Source organism: Pteropus medius, unplaced genomic scaffold (genome assembly GCF_902729225.1).
Source record: "Pteropus medius unplaced genomic scaffold, Ma_sr-lr_union100, whole genome shotgun sequence".
NCBI classification, from domain to species: domain Eukaryota; kingdom Metazoa; phylum Chordata; class Mammalia; order Chiroptera; family Pteropodidae; genus Pteropus; species Pteropus medius.
In genome coordinates, this window is record NW_024349225.1 from 481,503 (window position 1) to 498,809 (window position 17,307).

Below are 17,307 nucleotides of genomic sequence, written 5' to 3' on the forward strand. Positions count from 1 at the left end.
TTACAGGATAAAACAGAGAAATGAGAAAAATGGCAACAGAGAGGCAGCTCTGGGTAGAGGAAGAGCAGGTAGCTCAGCTAAGGTCCCAGATGAGGGTGAGCAGCCTGTGTTGGGGGGTGGCATCTGGAAAAAACATGGAAAGATGTGTAGCTTGTGCATACAAGTGAAGGTGACTCAGCAATGTACTGTGCCCACCCACAGGGTTACAGCCGTGGGGGAGGGGAGAATGGGGGGACCTGGGGAGGTGTGGGGCTCACAGAACTCTGCTCTGTGATCAGACCATATCTAGTCATCGCTTTCACCCCCGGGCCCAGACCAGGGGATGAGGGTGGGAATTTGGGATACAGAAAAAGCGAAGTCCATTTGTAGCAAACAGGTGAGTGAGGAAACACAGGACGGCCTGGAAAGAACATTGGAAGGAAGTGGGAATATTTGACTGGTCTCCAGGGGGCCTAGGCAGTTGTCTTCTCACTCAAAGGGGTGTCTTCAGGGACAGGGACAGGCTTTCTCCTGGTGGCCCCAAACAACTCCCGACTTCCCTCCCTTTGCCCTCGCTTGCCCTTTCTGGGTGAACGGAGCCACCTCTGCCGAGGCATCGGGGCCCAAATCCCAGAGTCAGCATCAACTCCTCCCCACCTCGAGGCCTCATTTCAGTCACCAAGTCCTCTTGATTCTACTGTGAAAATGTGTCCTAAACTCCGCCAGCTTGCTGCATGACCCCGCTGCCACCGTAGTCCATGCTCGTGCCATCTCTCCCTGACCAGGATGGACATCAGCCTCCTAACTGCGCGCTGCCCCTGGCCCCCCACAGCCCGTTCTCATTCAGCGTCCAGAATGGTCTCTTTAGATTCCAAAGCAGACAGTGTCATTGGCTCCTAACAACCCCTGTGCTGCTTCCCATCGCTCTGCGCTTAGAATAAACACAAACTCCTTCCCATGGGCCCCAGACCCCTGCGGTCTGGCTCCTGCCCTGACTCCTACAGCCCCGCCTCTTGTCCCTGACACCTAGGCCACAGAAACCTTCCGTTTCTCAAACACAGCAAGCCCTTTCCCAGAACCGATTGTTGACCTTGCTGTCCCCTCTGCCTGGAACATCCTTCCTGCCACTCCTCAAAACTTGCTCCTTCTCATCCTTCTGGTAGCTATTCAAGTGTCACCTCCTCCATGAAGCCTTCCAGTCGACAGCAGCTGCCCCTGTTTCTTCAGCTCAACATCCTGTTATTGTTTTCAAAGAACTTATCACCACCTGTAATTACCTCTTTCGTGACTCCCTTGTCTCCTCCATTGGGTCGTGAGCCCCACAGAGGCAGGCTTGGACCATCTCTGTCTTGTTCCTCCCTGGAGCCTGATACTGTGCCTGGCATATAAGGCGGCCAGGTTATTCTCAGAGTGGGGGATGCTGATGGAGGGGCACTGGGGCAAATGCATAATAATAATAATAATAATAATAATAATAATAGCCCTCATAGCATTTACTGTGTGCCACCGTTATAAGCTCTTCACGCATTGGGTGGGGGTGAGGATCAGCAAACTTTTTCTGTAGAGAAGCAGTTAATGAATAGTTTAGGCTTCATGGGCCATATGGTCTGTGGTCCCCCTAACTCAGCTCTGCCGTGGTAGCGCAAAAACAACCCTAGACGATTTGTAAACAAATGAGCGTGGCTGTGTTCTGATAAAACTTTATTTACAAAAACAAGTGGCAGACTGGACAACCCCCAACGTATGATATTAACTTATTTAATCTTCAAAAATTCTGTGCGGTAACTACTATTATCATTGTCACCATTTTACAGATGAAGAAACTGTGAAATGGTGACAGTGATGGAGAGACTAAGTGGCTATTTAGCACTAGAACCAGGATTTGAGCCCAGGCTGGTCTGGTCTGCTCCAGAGTCCATGCTGGTAACCACCACACCACACGGCTCTTGGCCGACCTTGGAGAGGCAGGGAGAAACCCCAGTTCCTCCTTCTCCCCTGAGGACCTCCACTGCTTCCTGGCCCTAGGCCCTCTCCGAGTTTCCTCCTTTGGAAAATGGGGACGATAATAATAATATATCCATCATGTGGTTGCTGTCAGGATGAAAATGCGACAGTGCGTGCAGATCAGCTGTCTCTGAGCCCGGACACAGCCTCATAACTGTAATCCTGACCCGTATGCAGGTCCAGCGTTCACATCTTTTCATGTCTCCCTCTGCCCTCTGTCTGCCTCGCTCACATTTCTCTTAGGTTGTTTTCATGGCCCTGCTTCCAACAGCCCTTTTCCACTGAAGCCTCATATTAATCCTAAGTTTCCCTTCTTATTTATCAAACATTGATTGAGTTCTGTGTGCCAGGCAGAGGGCTAGCTCCGAGGATCCAGGGACTAATGAGGGCAGCCCCTCCCTTGAGGAACTCGCCAAGCTGACCTCAGATGGCAGTGGGGACTGTGACAGAGTTGGAGCTGAGGGTCGGGGCTGAGAGTGCTGAAGCCAAAGCTCCCTAAAGAGGAAGAAGTTCCTGTGTGGAAGGATGAGTAGTGTTTTATTTTTTTTCCTCTTGGTCTAAGTTCTGAGAGCAAACCTAAAAGGTCTCCTGCAGCCTCACTTGGAGCCAGGTGGACTCTGGATGGTCCTGAGCAGGAGAGCTCCACTCAAGGCTCCCCGACCAGTAAGACTGGCGTGAAGGCAGTGGCGGCCGCAGGGCCCAGGAGCTGGGTGAGGAAGCCCTTCAGTCCTTGAACCCCCTTCTCCTGCCCAACAGTGTTTTACTACACTCCCAGGCAATGAGGAACCAGAGGTTTTCTGACAACTTGGAGAAAGATCACACTTCTCTTCAAAGGAATTAAAATTGTAGCCACATCACTCTGTCCTGTGTCCAAGAAAACCCTCTTCTGTGAAAGTATAAGGAAAAGAAAAGAAAACACCTTATTTCTGCCTCTGAGACACCAAACCAGCTGTTCTATGGACCGGACAGTGGGTGGGCTGTCGTCACATTCCTTCTGGCTTTTGTGGTGTCACCTGGTTCCCGCATGGTCTGCCCACCACGTTAGGCTTGATGGAAAATATCCTCATTACTTCCCCATTTCTCCAAGGCCCTTCCTCATCGTCTCACCTGCATGGTTAAAGGTTAATGAAAATAAAACCAGTTTCTCCCAGAGGCCCCATAGTGGTTGTGTTGTGGTGGTTGTGTTAAGCCGTGGGAGCAGCGGAGGTCAGGGGTGGAGCCGAGGCCCAGCTGTTGTCTTGAGGGGCTTATTTCTTCAGAGGAAAGACCTGTCTTGAGCTTCAAGCCCATCTCGGCTCCCCCTCCTGTCATGCGGATAATGCATAAGATAAAGTGCTTTTCTTCTTCTTCCTCTTCTGCTGCCTACGCCTCCTCTTCGTCTTCTTCTTCTTCTTCTTTTTTTTTTTAATTTCTTGGTAGTAACTGTTCTTCCTGGAAGAGCAGAATCTCAGAATTCAAGGGCCAGAGGCAACCTCGAGGGAGGGAACTGCCCGTCCTTCTAGCAGGTGAGTGGCTGGTACCCGAGCAGGGCTGTTCTCTTTTTGATGCTGCCCAAGGCAGAGTCTCCGTGGGTCACTGCACCTTGGGATTTGACGTTAACTTTTCCTAAGTGCTAACCACAATATCTCCTTCTTTAATTTAAGCCCAGAACCCTTTGTTGGGTCTTGGGTGGGTTTGGGGAATAACGTATTTGCACCCGGCCGTATTAGCACATTGACTCCTTGTGCTCCTAGCAAGGCCTGAGCAGAGCTGAGAGGGTGGTTGGCTTCCAGCAGCCCGTCTTCTGACGGCCAGCTTCACTGGGCAGTGGTGTGTTGTTGCCCCTCAGTTGCCCATGACTCAAGAACCATCCTGGGGCACCTGGCCAGCCTTTGTGCCCCCACCTTATCACCTGGGCCCTATAAGTTTCACCTCCCAGAGCAAGCCGTCTCTCTGGCCTCTGCATCTCTCAGTGCCCTTCCTTGCAGAGGAGCTGGGGAGAGGCTGGAGGCCTCCCCACTGTACTCGGATGCCTCCCAGGCACCGCCATACATTTCAGAGCCCTGGACTCAGTCATGAGCAGTAGGGATCTCAGGCCTAGTGATGGGGGGAAGGTCACACGCCAGGATGGATGGAGGTTACTTGAGGGGAAGCAGTGCCGATTAAATCCCAAATAGGGTGTCACGTAAGGGCTGTGCTGTAGCAGTGGGTGTGGGTAGAAGGACCAGACAGCAGCCTTCAGTACTGGCTTCAAGGAGTTTTCCCGTTGCTGTCCCCCTGGATGTCTTATGGATCTTATTTTCTTGACATGGATCTAAACCTATTATGTCAAATATGGTAGTCACGAAAATGACTACCAAATTACTCATAAAGTGAAAAAAAAAAAATTTATGCCCTTGGCAGTTTTAACATAATCATTGATACCACGAAGGAAACGTGGCCTTTCCTGGGAATCATGTAATTTATTCTGGAAGAGATGTTAGATGTCACCCCCATCAAGACTGTCCCCAAGGCCCCCCCACCTGGATATGTCTCCTACCCACATCCTTCGCTTCCTCTGCTCCTGTCCCTCGTCCACTCCCATATTGCCATCGCTTACCCAGTCTTCCAGCCGGAACCCGGAAGTCACCCTCCACTGGCCTCTCCCTCAGCCCTTCCATCAAAGCCATTTCTAAATCTATGCATTTTGCCTCAGAAACGCCTCACGCTCATGGCTTCTCCTGGCCACCGCCTTAGATGGGGGCTGCCGTCATTGTCCTCCTTAGGTCTGTTGTGGTAGCCTCTTCCCCTCAACCCCCTGTGTGGACCTGTCCTCTCTGTTTATCATCCCTGAAAAGATCAAAACCATGGGGTGGAGCGATGACTGTGGCTACCTTCAGGGCTCTTCTGCATGAGCCCTGCCCATCCACACTCGCATCTCAGAGAACCTTTAAGGTATTTCTCACAGGGAATTTAGTTACACAGGAAACAGCTAAGCAGTGATGGCAAAGCTGGGAAGCCAAGTAGAGACTCAGGGTGAGGCAACTCCAAGATGAGTCAGAGCAGAAAGCAGCCCACCCCCTTTAGAGCTGAGGGGACGAAGAGAGAGGATGGTGTCCCCAGAGCTTAGAAGCTGGTACCACACTGGGCTGTCTAGTGGGAACTTGTGCTCGGAGAGAGGGGCCATCTGGTGGTGATTAGGGGACCCAGTCACTGTTGGGATGCTGCCCAACAACAGGGATGGGGGAGGAATATTCTGGCTTCTCCCTTCTTCCCTCCCTTCAGTCTCCTGACAGTGCCTCTCATTAGCAGAGTCCAGCTAGAAGCCAGGGAGCCCAGCAAACAGAGTTCATGGGGGTCAATCCTCACCCCGCCTCACGATGCAGACTAGGGCAGAGGAAAAGCAGATGGGCAAATGGCTGGCATGTTCCCTTAATTCCACTTCAGCTGCAGTTAATTATTAACCGTTCCAGAACTTTTATGATACTCTCTGGGAAATTCTTTTGTCACCATCTAGAAAATGCCTCCGCCTTCTTCAAGACCCGCTGAGATGTTGTCTTCTCTGTGAAATGAACAGACACCTCAGGATGTGTTAGCTACACCTCATCTGGGCTCCAACATCTGGGTTCTTTGTTAAATCTCTCTTTATGGTACCATCACCAGTAACTCTGTTCAACTTGGGGACCCTCAAGGACAAAGAGGGTGTCATAGGTCTCTGCATTCTCTGCACCCAATCCAGGACATGTACACACTGAATCCACGCATGGATGTACAAGCCAGGGAATTGTCGGGGTGTCTTGCCCGAGGTTTCATAGGTGGCGAGAGACAGAGCAGGAATTAAGCTCAGGTCTCTGGCCTTGTGCCCTTTCTACTCTGGGGTTTGGTTCAAAATCACCAAAACTCCCAGAATTAAAACTTGAAAACCCTGGAGACCCAGATCCTGGTCTTCTCTCTTAACAAAGTATAACATAATGTATTAAACACTCCCAAATTTTCTAGACCGTCATTAATCTAAACAAAAGGCTGGAGGGCTGTGGACAGACTGACAAGGACCCACCTTTCTGTGTTAAACCTGAGACCGAATTCTGCTAGATACGTGTCCTTTTTATTTTAACCAAAAACCAAACTCACGCTGCTTCAACATACTTATTATGTGTTCCTCAAAAATGAGTCCAGAGGAACATGGAAGTAAAGAATTTCAACCATGACATCCACAGCTTTCCTTTGGGGTTCCCAGAAAATTCTCAGGGAAAAGATGCATCAATTTATGAGGCCGAAAACATGGTGTTTAAAAGAAAACCAAGAAGCGTTCTTGGGAGTGGATGAGATGTGCTTCTCCCAGGTCTGTCTGGTTTGAGTTAATAATTCCTCAGCGGGAGGACCACGGTGTGCATCTCACCAGTGACAGGAGTGGGCGCTGTTAACTGCGCTAAGGAGACTCGCAAGCTCTGCTAGTCATCACGACGGCTTTATTTTTGATTTGCAAGCACTGAACTCTTTTGCTGTTCCTATTACATAAGCTGTTATACCCAAAGGAGAAATGAAACTCTTGTGCATTTCCACTAAATAACTGCCTGGGAATGACAGGGTACCAGCCGCAAATGTTGAATTAATTAGAGAAATGTATTTGTTAGACAAAGAAATGTCAGCCCTTATAGTTCTATTATTGGCGCTCCTTAATGTCAGTGAGCAAAGTGAATCGATTCCATTTTTGGAGCTGGGTCACAGGCCTGAAGAACTTCAGAGGGAGCGGACAGAGCCTGTGTAGCTCGGTTTATACACCAAACGCTGCCCTGAAGCACCTAAAGTCCATATTGTATAGCAGAACAAAAATGCTTACTTTTTAAATGTCTAATGAGATAAAAACAAACACTGGACAAGACAGCGGATGAGAGCGTGCGCAAGGTCAGCGGATGACAGGCGTGCTGACTAGGGCCGGGCAAGACGCGCAGTGGAAAGGAGAGGGAGGACGGGCGTCTGGTCCTCGGGCCTCGGCTGGCCATTCAGCAGGAGCAGGAGACTCTCTGTGAGGGTCACGCACGTGCTGGGCCCTGTCACTACAAAGACTGACAAGACCCACGCCCACTGGCAGCCTGATAGAGCAGTGGTTCCCAAAGTGTGCTTCAGGGTCCCGGGGTGTCCGGGCAGCTTGGACGGAGAAGGCGGCTCTTGGGCTCCTGCTTAGCTCAGGTTTGTTCAGGCGCAGAAAGTGGCAAGTTTTACAAACTGGAGCTTTTCCCCCAGGAAAGCAGGTTGTTAAACATTTACCGCCACACCGTTGCCCGGGGCTCCCTGAGGCCCTTTCAGGGGATCTGCATGGGTAAAATGACCTTCATGATAATACTAAGATATCACTTGCCGTTTTTGCTCTCCTCCTTTCATGAATGTACAGTGTTCAACAGAAGCTTCCTGATGGTGACACTGTAACAGTATCCTTTATTCGATACAAAGTCCAGAGTTTACATTAATATTCATTCTTACATTCTATGGTTTTGGACAAATGTATAATGACATGTATCTGTCGTTATGGCATCATACAGAGTAGTTTCACTGCCCTAAAAAATCCTCTGTGATCCACCTATTCATCTCTCCCACCCTTCTACCTGTCAACCACTAATCTTTTTACTGCCTCCATAGTTTTGCCTTTTCCAAAATGCCATCTAGTTGGCATAATACAATATATAACCTTTTCAGATTGGCTTCTTTCATTTAGTAATGTGCATTTACGGTTCCTCCATGTCTTTTCATGGCTTGATAGCTCATTTCTTTTTAAGACTGAATAGTATTCCATTGTCTGGATATACCACAGTTTATCCATTCGTCTATTGGAGGACATCTTGATTGCTTCTCAGTTTTAACAATTATGAATAAAGCTCCAATAAACGTTCATGTGTAGAGTTTAATGTGGACATAACATTTCTAGTTCTCTTGGGTAGATACCAAGGAGCGCGATTGCTGAATCAGATGGTAAGAGTATGTTTGGTTTTGTAAGAAACTGCCAAATTGCCTTCCGAATTGTTACATCCCTACCAGCAACGCCTAAGAATACCCGTTGCTCCCCATCTTCACCGTAGTTGATGCTGTCAGTGTTCTGGATTTGGGCCCTTCTAATAGGTATATAGTGAGACCTCATTATTGTTTTAATTTGCATTTCTCTGATGACATCTGATGTGGAGCACCTTTTCAAGTGCTTATTTGCCATCTGTATATCTTCTTTGGTGAGACGTATTTTGGCTAATAGTCCTTTATCAGATGTATAGCTTGCAAAAATTTTCTCTCCGTCTGTGACATATCTTCTCATTCTCTTGACAATATCTTTCTCAGGGCAGACATTTTTAATTTTAATGAAGCCCAGCTTATCAATGCTTTCTTTCATAGATTGTGCTTTTGCTGTTGTATCTAAAAAGTCATCGCCAAACCAAAGGTATCTGAATTATCTCCTTTGTGATTTTCTAAGAGTTTAATAGTTTCGTGTTTTACATTTAGGTCTATAATCCATTTTGAGTTAATTTTTGTGAAGGGCATAAAATCTGTGTCTAGGTCCATTTCTTTGCGTGTTGATTCAGTTGTTCCAACACCATCTGTGAAAATACTATCTTTGCTCTATTGTATTTCCTTTGCTCCTTTGTCAAAGGTCCATTGACTGTACTTACGTGGGCTCTCTCTTCTGTCCCATCGATCTACCTGTCCGCTCTTTCACCAATACCACATACTGTCTTAATTACTACAGCTTTCTAGTAAGTCTTAAAGTCAGGTAGTATCAATCCTCCAATTTTGTTCTACTCCTTCGATATTTGTTGAGTCTTCTGGGTCCTTGGGTCTTCAATTTTTAAGAATCTTAAGGGGGTTCCTGAGACCAAAACGTTTGAGAACTGTTTTAGAGAAAGATGGACAGACACACAGATCAGTGCGTTAAATTCTTATGCTAGGAAAGAGGGTAGCATAATAGTGGAAAAGAGCCAAGTTTCGTACATCCTGCTGCTCTGGGGGCCGACCCAGCTCATTGCTTTAGGGTATATCTCTGAATCCATATTTAGTTGCCGTGTGACACAGGCATGAACCTGGTCTCAAGAGCAAATCCTAGAGAGGCATAGGACATGAATTGTCAACCTCCCTTGGGATTAGAGAACACAGGGCAGATGAAGGCAGTTTGGCATTGGTCTTCCGCTTCTCTGAGAGAAAGGCGGGTCTTGGTTATCAGGGTTGTGTAACTCAAGTGCCATGCCTCTTCGTCTGTATAACTCAAACTTGTTAAATCTCTAGAGTAAACCCTGTTGCAAGGGAGACAATTACATCTTGTACTGCTCACCTACCACCTTTGAAGTTCTGCAGGAGACACATGCAGAGAGGAAAAGGTGGGGCTTTGGTCTCAAACCCAAGGACAAAAGAGAAAAAAAGTCCCCTTGTCTGGGGGACTCTTCCAGAGAGAAAGCTTTATTTGCTAAAGGAAGCCGGTTGCTTTCTGTGCTCCGGTCACTCAGGCCACACCCCAGACTCAGACCACTGCCGCAGTGAGAGAGGCCAGCTGCTGACTTGAGGAAAGCTGAGGGTTGAATGGGGCCGCCTATGAGGTCAAGTGCGCAGCTGCTCCTGGTCATAGTTGACCTCATCAGCTGCAGGAGAATCATGAGGGAACCCCAAGAGCAAGCCAAAGCAATCAAGCCTGAGGCTAAGCCTTCCTGTACCCCAGTCGTGTGGAAGGAGATCACCCCCAGGGACCACCCCAGAAGGCCTCCCATCCGTTAGTCATTTGCTGGACACATCCCCTGGCACCGCTGTTGGCTGGCACTGTGCCAAATGTAATAATTCCTGCCGGGAGGCAGGGCAGCTGCTAACCTGGGAACTGCTGGTGGGTTCAAAGGGTCCCTAAAGGTTCAGACTTCAAGTGTGTAAGCTCTTTTACAGGGAGAAGGTCTAGAGCTTTCATCAAATTTTCGAAGGCAGGGGAAGTCCTTGCTCAAAAATCATTAAGAATCACTATGTTAGAGGCCAATGCTCGTTACAGTTGCTCTGTTGAGGGTTTTTCAAAGTCCATTTAATAACATCAATTCAACAGGTAGCTGAGTTGTTTTCCATGCCTGGCTTGGTGCTCAGAGCTGGAGAGGCAACAGTGAGCAAGAGCAGATGCAATCTGTGTGTGGTTGAGGAACAGAGATAAAAATCAAGTAATCTCACAAACACAGGTCCAATTTCAAATCAAGTGTTACTCTGGAGGAAGTGAATCTGGTCCTGTGATAGATATAACAGTGGATATTTAGTTTCTATTTTTCTATATTTATTTTTGAATAAATATGTAATACATTCATGTTCAAAAATTCAGAAGGATTATTCAGTGAAACCCCCCTCCCCCACCCACCCTAATCCCCTAGCTACTCCCTGGAGGCCATACATGTTCTCCAGGCTGATGGATAGGCCTCCTACTGTTAGACCAGGAGAGAAGAGCAAGCTTACAATGAAATCTGAAGCATGAATGTAAGTTAACTAAGTGAAGGGGACTAGAAGGGGATAGGGGAAGCACTCTAGCCAGAGGCAACAGCTCGTGCAAAGGCCCTGTGGCAGGAGAGAGCATGGTGTATTAGAAGACCTGAAAGAAAGCCTGCGTGGCTGGAATGCAGGAAGCAAGGGGCAGGGGACAGGTCCAGGATGCTGCCGGGTGGGGAGGATGCAGTCTTGTCGTCTGCTCAGCGTTATGGACTTTTCCCTGGGAAGTCACTGAACAATGAGAAGAGGTAACCGTTAATCATACTTCCATCTTGGAAATATCACCCTGGCTATTGTGTGGAGAATGGATTAGAGGGGAACAGATTTAATGGGCCCTTATTTAGTTCATGTGAGAAATGATGTGGGTTAATAGTAGTGCTTTATCTACATACAGCAGGTCCTCGAATAACTTTTTTTGTTCAATGTCATTTCATTATAATGTTGATGGAATGCCGTAGGAATTTAATGCTTGTTTATATCAGTCTATGGTAAAATTGGTTTTATTATGCATCATTTTGCGCTGTTCCAAGAACCTAGCCACAACATTAGATGAGGACTTGGCTGTTAACTTCAAGAAATGTATCGGTGTGCAAGGTTCTTGCTTCTGAAAATGTTAACAAAACATTTGTTTCGATTCTCCCAACTGAGCAGAAGAAAATCCGTAACAAACCTTTGCTTAGAATGTAGTTAACACCTGGCTGTATTTTGTCCAAACATGTGGCCTGGATAACATCCTGTAAAAAAGTTGATGGACAAAGGGCCGAAGTCTCAGAGAATCTTGCTAGAAGTCACCTGATCCAACCTCCCCCTGAGCTCCCAAAGGTCTCCTCCCTGCAAGAGCCCTCTAATGACAGGAGATTGTTACTGCTGTTACAGAGTCAACAGAGTGACCTTGTGGGTTGTATTCAATAATTGAAACACTCAGTGGCTGTAGTTGTTTTGGTATTCGCACACTTAATTTTCTTTCTGTTCTCCTGACCTCCCCCCGCAGAATGGCCTATTCTGAGGAGCAAGGAGGTATTCCCTGTGGTTTTATCCGCCAGAATTCCGGCAACTCCATTTCTTTGGACTTTGAGCCCAACACAGAGTACCGGTTTGTGGAGCAATTAGAAGAGCGCTACAAATGTGCCTTCTGTCACTCAGTGCTTCACAACCCCCACCAGACGGGGTGTGGGCACCGCTTCTGCCAGCACTGCATTCTGTCTCTGAGGTGAGTCGGCAGGGTCTGCAGCTCGGGCTCTTGCAGGCCGGAACCAGCCAGAGGTGTCCTGGCATCTGAATGTCATCTGTGGCCACTCAACTGTAATGGCTGTGAGGGGATGGGGGCGGGGTGGGGGGCCAGGGCCCTTCTGTGAGAGTGTGAGGAGTAATCTTCATTTTATGCCCCTCATTTACCAATGTTCCCCTTTTCTTAAAATTCAGACCACACCAGTCCTGCATGTGAGGGCGAACCCAGAAGCATAGTGTGTGTTGGGAAGGACCCGTGTCTCCCAAGGGTCTTTGCTGTGGTGGCACTGACCTTGCCTTGCCTCAAGGCAGAGGAGGTGTTGCAACCCCAGGAAGAGACCTTGCTGCCATGGATGTCGTCCACTCCCAGGCAGCTATAAAACTTAGGTCATGCCCTGTTGAGGGAGGAGACCAGGTGTTTGGGGCTTATAAGGAGCAGTAAGGAAGATCAATTGATTACATCGATTAGCTTGAAAAGAGGATTATTACAGCACATTCTCATTCATTCGTGGGTTTATTCATTCAGCACCTGTGCGTTCCAGGCATCTTGCCAAACTAAGCTCTATTGTCCAAAAGCAAAGAGCTAGAGGTCCAGCATGGAACAGGAGCCAGTCTCTGCCTTCTAGAATGTTCCAGTCTAGTGAAGGAGATGGATTGTGGTACAGTGTGATAAGCTAAGGAGTGCTGTGGGAGAACTGGCAGAGGGCATTTAACCGTGTCTGGGGGACTCAGTATTTGACTTGCATCCTGGAGGATGAATTGGGGTTTTTCAGGCAGACAGGAGAGGTGCTGAAATTGGGGTGTGGGGACTGTTTTCTCGGGGTAGGGAACAGCATGAGCAAAGACAGGGCCTGGCCTCCTGAGTGGGGGCAGTTCAAAGGGTGGAGCATGGCTGGAGTGCTGGGGCTGCTCTTGGACAAGCCATTGAGATCACCTCTTAATTCTGGCTCTATTTTTACTTTTCTCTCCAGAGAATTACATGCAGTGCCACTCTGCCCTGTAGATAAGGAAGTTATCAAATCTCAGGAGGTAAGAAAATCAGTGCTTTGGTTTAGCAGCTCTCTAGGTGATGGAGAAGCCAGTGTCCTGACTGGGCATGGAGGTTAGGTGGGGTTGGGGGGGCGGGGGGCGTCCGTATTCCTCTGCTGAAGGGTCAAATCAGACCTCACTCCTTCCGCTGTTCCAGAGTCTCGTTTGGGTCTCTATTAACGCCCCACATTTCTCCCCCTTCTTCCTTACCCACTTCTTACACTAGCTCCAGTGACATTGAGTGACTTGCAGAAATGGAACATCCTGTTTCCTGGAATTCTTTCTCATCTGGTTAATCTCTGAAACTTCCTTTTATTATTATTATTATGTCTAATAATAGCCTTGTCGAGATATAATTCAGATGCCATAAAATTTACCTTTAAAATGTACACGTGTGTACCTAGGAGTGGAATTAGTGGATCAAACGGTAACTCTGTGTTTAACATTCTAAGAAACTGCTAGACTATTTTCCAAAGGAGCTGCACCATTTTACATTCCTATCAGCATTGTATGAGAGTTCTAATTTCTCCAGATCCTGGCCAAAATTTGTTATTGTCCATCTTTTTTATTACAGCCTTCTTAGTAGGTATTAAGAGGTATCTTGTGGTTTTGACTTGCATTTCTCTAATGATTAGTGATACTGAGCATCTTTTCGTGTGCTTCTCTGTAAAAATGCCTATTCAAGTCCCTTGCCTATTTTTTAAGTGGATTATTTGTCTTGTATTGTTGAGTTAGAAGAGTTTTTTATATATTCTGGATATCAGATAGATGATTTGTAAATAGTTTTCTCCCATTCAGTCTTTTCATTTTCACGATGGTGTCCTTTGAAGCACAAAAGTGTTTCATTTTGATGAAGTCTAATTTATCTTTTGTTCATTTGGTCGCTTGTTCTTTTAGTGTTGTGTCTAAGAAATCTTTACCTAACCCATGTTCATGAAGATTTTCTCCCTTAAAACTTCCTTTTAAGCTCAGTTTTCTTTTTTTTAAATTCCAATACAGGACATTCAAGCATCACCTCCTTCAGGAAGCAACCTGAGCACCTGTCTGATGTACACACTCCTCTCTATGCTCTTATGATGTGTTTTGCAAATGCCTAGCAGAGTATAGTGCTGTACTTGTGTCTGCCTCACCCACTAAGCCAGGGGTTGGCATACTACAACATGAGATTTGTTGGGACAAATCTAGCCTGCCACCTGTTTTTCTATGACCTGTGAGCTAAGAATGGTTTTTATATTTTTAAATCATTGAAAGAAATCAAAAGAAGGGTACACGGAACTCTGTACTGTTTTTCCAACTACCTGTGAGTCTTAAACTAATAAATCCAAGTAAGCATAATGTTTTGTGACATGTGAAAATTATATGAAATCCAGATTTCAGTGTTCATAAATAATATTTTATTGGAACACGGCCATGCCCATTCATTCATTCAAGTATTGTGTATGGCAGAGCTGCACAGGTGCAACAGAGACTGTCGCAATGTGGCCTGCAGAGCCCGAAATATTTACTATCTGACCTTTTATAGAGAAAGTTTGCCAACCCCTGGTTTGTGCTGAAATAGCCAGTCAGCACAGCTTCAGTGACACTACCTGATGACTAATACAAACCTTTCTGCTGGGACAGGAAGCCGAAAGCATCGCCTAAGTCACAGCCCCACCTCCTGACCTTTGAGCATGTGGGGTCAAGTTCACCACGAGATGCTCCTAGCTGCAGCCTACTGCTCTGGGCATTGAATTACCTGGCTTGTATGTTTGGTGGCCTGTCAGAAGGATGTATCTGAGACAGCTTTTTCTTTTGTGGTGGTAAATCTGGTGTTTCCATTCCAACCATTGCCTGGAAGTTTCCGCTTGACTTTTGAGAAGACCAAATTAGTAATAGATTCATTCGCGTTGCTCTAAAGCTTTGGAATGTGTGAGACCTATCATGTTTATCTTTTAGGTTTTTAAAGACAATTGCTGCAAAAGAGAAGTCCTCAATTTATATGTACATTGCAAAAATGCTCCTGGATGTAATGTCAAGATTATTCTGGGACGATACCAGGTTGGTATTATGAACAATATTTTGCCCTTGCCATTTTCTCCAGTGACGTGTATTGAACACCTTTTTGTGACAGTTACTGAGCTAAGCGTGGAGGAGGGGAGGTTCACTGGGTTGCTCTCAGAGATTTCCTGTCTAGTAATGTTACAGTGTAGCATGCCAAGGGCTAAGGTATGAGTGAAGAGGTTTGTTCTGTCTGGAATGCATGGAGGACTTGCTATGTGTGCTAGACATTAAATTATGGTTTAGGGACATTGATCCAAAAGTGAAGATATGAGACATTCTGGACAAAAGGAACACTCAAGCAAGAAAATGTCATTTTGGGAGAATGTGCAGGATTAGGGTTCCTAGGGTGGGGGCCAAGGTATGACTGCCCAAAAGCATTTGCAGGTGCTGGGATGGGTGTTTCACAGCTGCCATGGGCCCTGGCTGCTTAGGGTTTATGATCTAAGGCAGATAACAGATCAGAACAGATATTGGATGGAGTTTAAAGATGAAGCATTGGTATGAGATGCAAACAAATGAGGTGCAAGGGAAGTGGAGTTGATTTCCTCTCTAACGAACTGTCCTACCTGCTGGGGAAGCTTGTTAAATTCAAAGCTGGAAATGTGGTTCTGCCATGTCAAGCCCATATCAGGTTCGATGACACTATAAACGAGTAAGACTCAGGCATCTAAAGCTTCCAGGGAATTGTTTGGAGGCTGCTGAGATTTCACCCTCCCTTTTAGGAACGGATTTCAGGTGATTCAGTCTTTTCTCCATCCATCACCACCTCCAGACCCCCAGGCGCTGAGTTTATACATGTGTAAATGATTTTGTTGTTAATTCAGGGAGTTCTTTGGAGGTTCACAGAATTTTTTGTGTGTTTTCCTAGACAGTCCCTGGCCACTTACTTTGATAGTTGAATCCTAGAGCAGGGCCTCTTTTCCAATTTGATTGTAGTTGTCACTAAGCCCGAAAAGGAAATGAGGCTCAAATGGACTATTGATCAGCTTTAGTGACCAGATCATCAGCCTCTAGAGGACAGTGGCTGGTTTCTTTTCATCTCTTTCTTTTGTATTTTCCCTCATTCTCTGTTCTCCCCACCCAAAGTGATAAGGTATAGGATCTCACAAATAACAAAATCTTGATGAATGTTGACGATTTGGGTGAGAGTTGAGGGGTAACAACGATGAATTTTGGATAAGATACGGATTTTAGTTGTCATCACTATTTGTTTCTTACTAGCAGAGGGAAAGGTAAATAGCTACACTTTTATTTATCTCCTATAGAAAAACTTTTTGTTCTTCCTTCAGAGAAGGGGTCAGCAAACTGTTTCTGTCAAGAGCCAGATAGTAAATATTTTAGGCTTTGCAGGCCATATAGCCACTGTCACACTACTCAACTTTTCCATTTTAGAGGAAAAGCAGCCATAGACCATATGTGAACAAATAGGTATGTGGTTGTTCTCCAATAAAACTTTATTGACAAAAACAAGCAGCAGGCCATGTTTGGCCCAAGGGCTTGTCAACCTGTTTTAAAGGATCTTGCAAGAGACAAGATCATTAGGCTTTTGCTAACTTCTCAGCATCACAGTAACTTGCAGTAATCCAAAGATTTTATTAAAATATACCTGCTTTTACAAATATCTAATGGGAAGACCACTGGAATGAACACTGTCCCTGTCATTATTCTCATATTCTGGTTAAAAACATCTCCTGACTTTACAACACTGTCATTTCCCAGCTTCTCTTGGGCCTGTGCTCCTATATTTTCTCAACCTTCTTTCCTTGACCACTTCTGAAACAGCTTCTTCTCCTTCCCTTTTATTCCTTTAACTCTTTCTCTTCCTTCGTGTACTTAGGATGGGCCTCCTTGTCTTCCCACTCTTCCCTTTGTCCCGGCTTTTACCATCTGCTGCATAGAGATTAGCACTTGGTGTTGGAAGTGGGGATGGAGTGTGCACAAAAGAAATAAAAAATATCCTTGAAGAACTGGTAAATTCATTGGCAAGCCTAAGGAAAATACTCAAGAACTAACTTGAGAACATGAGCACATTCCTAGGTAATCTAAAATCAACTCAGCGAAATCCCTTCTTCCCCTGTCTTCCTCTGTCCTCCTAACTCCCACCAAGCAAGGTTGGCTTTCACAGCTCATGTCCAAGCAGCCCTGGCCACGCCCCAGCCTCAGCAGCGGTAGGGGGTGGCCTCCACTGAGAGCCTGCAGGCAGAGGCCGCCCTCCCGGCGGACCACGCTCGCGGTCCTTTCTCCTGGATTCCCACGGTGTCCTCCCTCCCTTGCTAGGCCTACCAGCCCCCTCCCTTTCTGCTGCCCTGGTCAGCGTCCCCATGGCCTGTTGTTATCTGTTGCAGGACCACCTTCAGCAATGCTTATTTCAAGCTGTGCAGTGTTCTAATGAGAACTGTCGGGAATCAGTCCTTCGGAAAGATCTGAAAGAGCATTTGAGTGCAGACTGCCAGTTTCGCGAGGAAAAATGCCTTTACTGCAAAAAGGATGTGGTAGTAATCAATCTACAGGTAAAAAATAAAAGGAAAGGAATCATCTTTATGGGGCTAAATTCCACCTGAGTGGTCACAGTGAATCAGATGGGATACC

At 46.5% G+C, this 17,307-nt stretch overlaps 1 protein-coding gene across 4 annotated transcripts in view; it reads left to right on the plus strand.

Moving 5' to 3' along the window:
• TRAF5 (TNF receptor associated factor 5) overlaps window positions 1-17,307 on the plus strand; it is a 42,260-nt gene that overhangs the window by 12,855 nt on the left and 12,098 nt on the right. For 3 of the 4 annotated variants that reach the window (XM_039881135.1, XM_039881138.1, XM_039881139.1), the window contains exons 2-5: window positions 11,414-11,632; window positions 12,621-12,678; window positions 14,614-14,715; window positions 17,064-17,228. In XM_039881135.1, coding sequence (XP_039737069.1) covers window positions 11,415-11,632; window positions 12,621-12,678; window positions 14,614-14,715; window positions 17,064-17,228 — 543 coding nt within the window. In that variant the 5' untranslated portion in view covers window position 11,414. Of the gene's footprint in view, window positions 1-9,279; window positions 9,297-11,413; window positions 11,633-12,620; window positions 12,679-14,613; window positions 14,716-17,063; window positions 17,229-17,307 lie in introns of those variants that run through there. The other variant, XM_039881136.1, reaches the window with a different exon arrangement.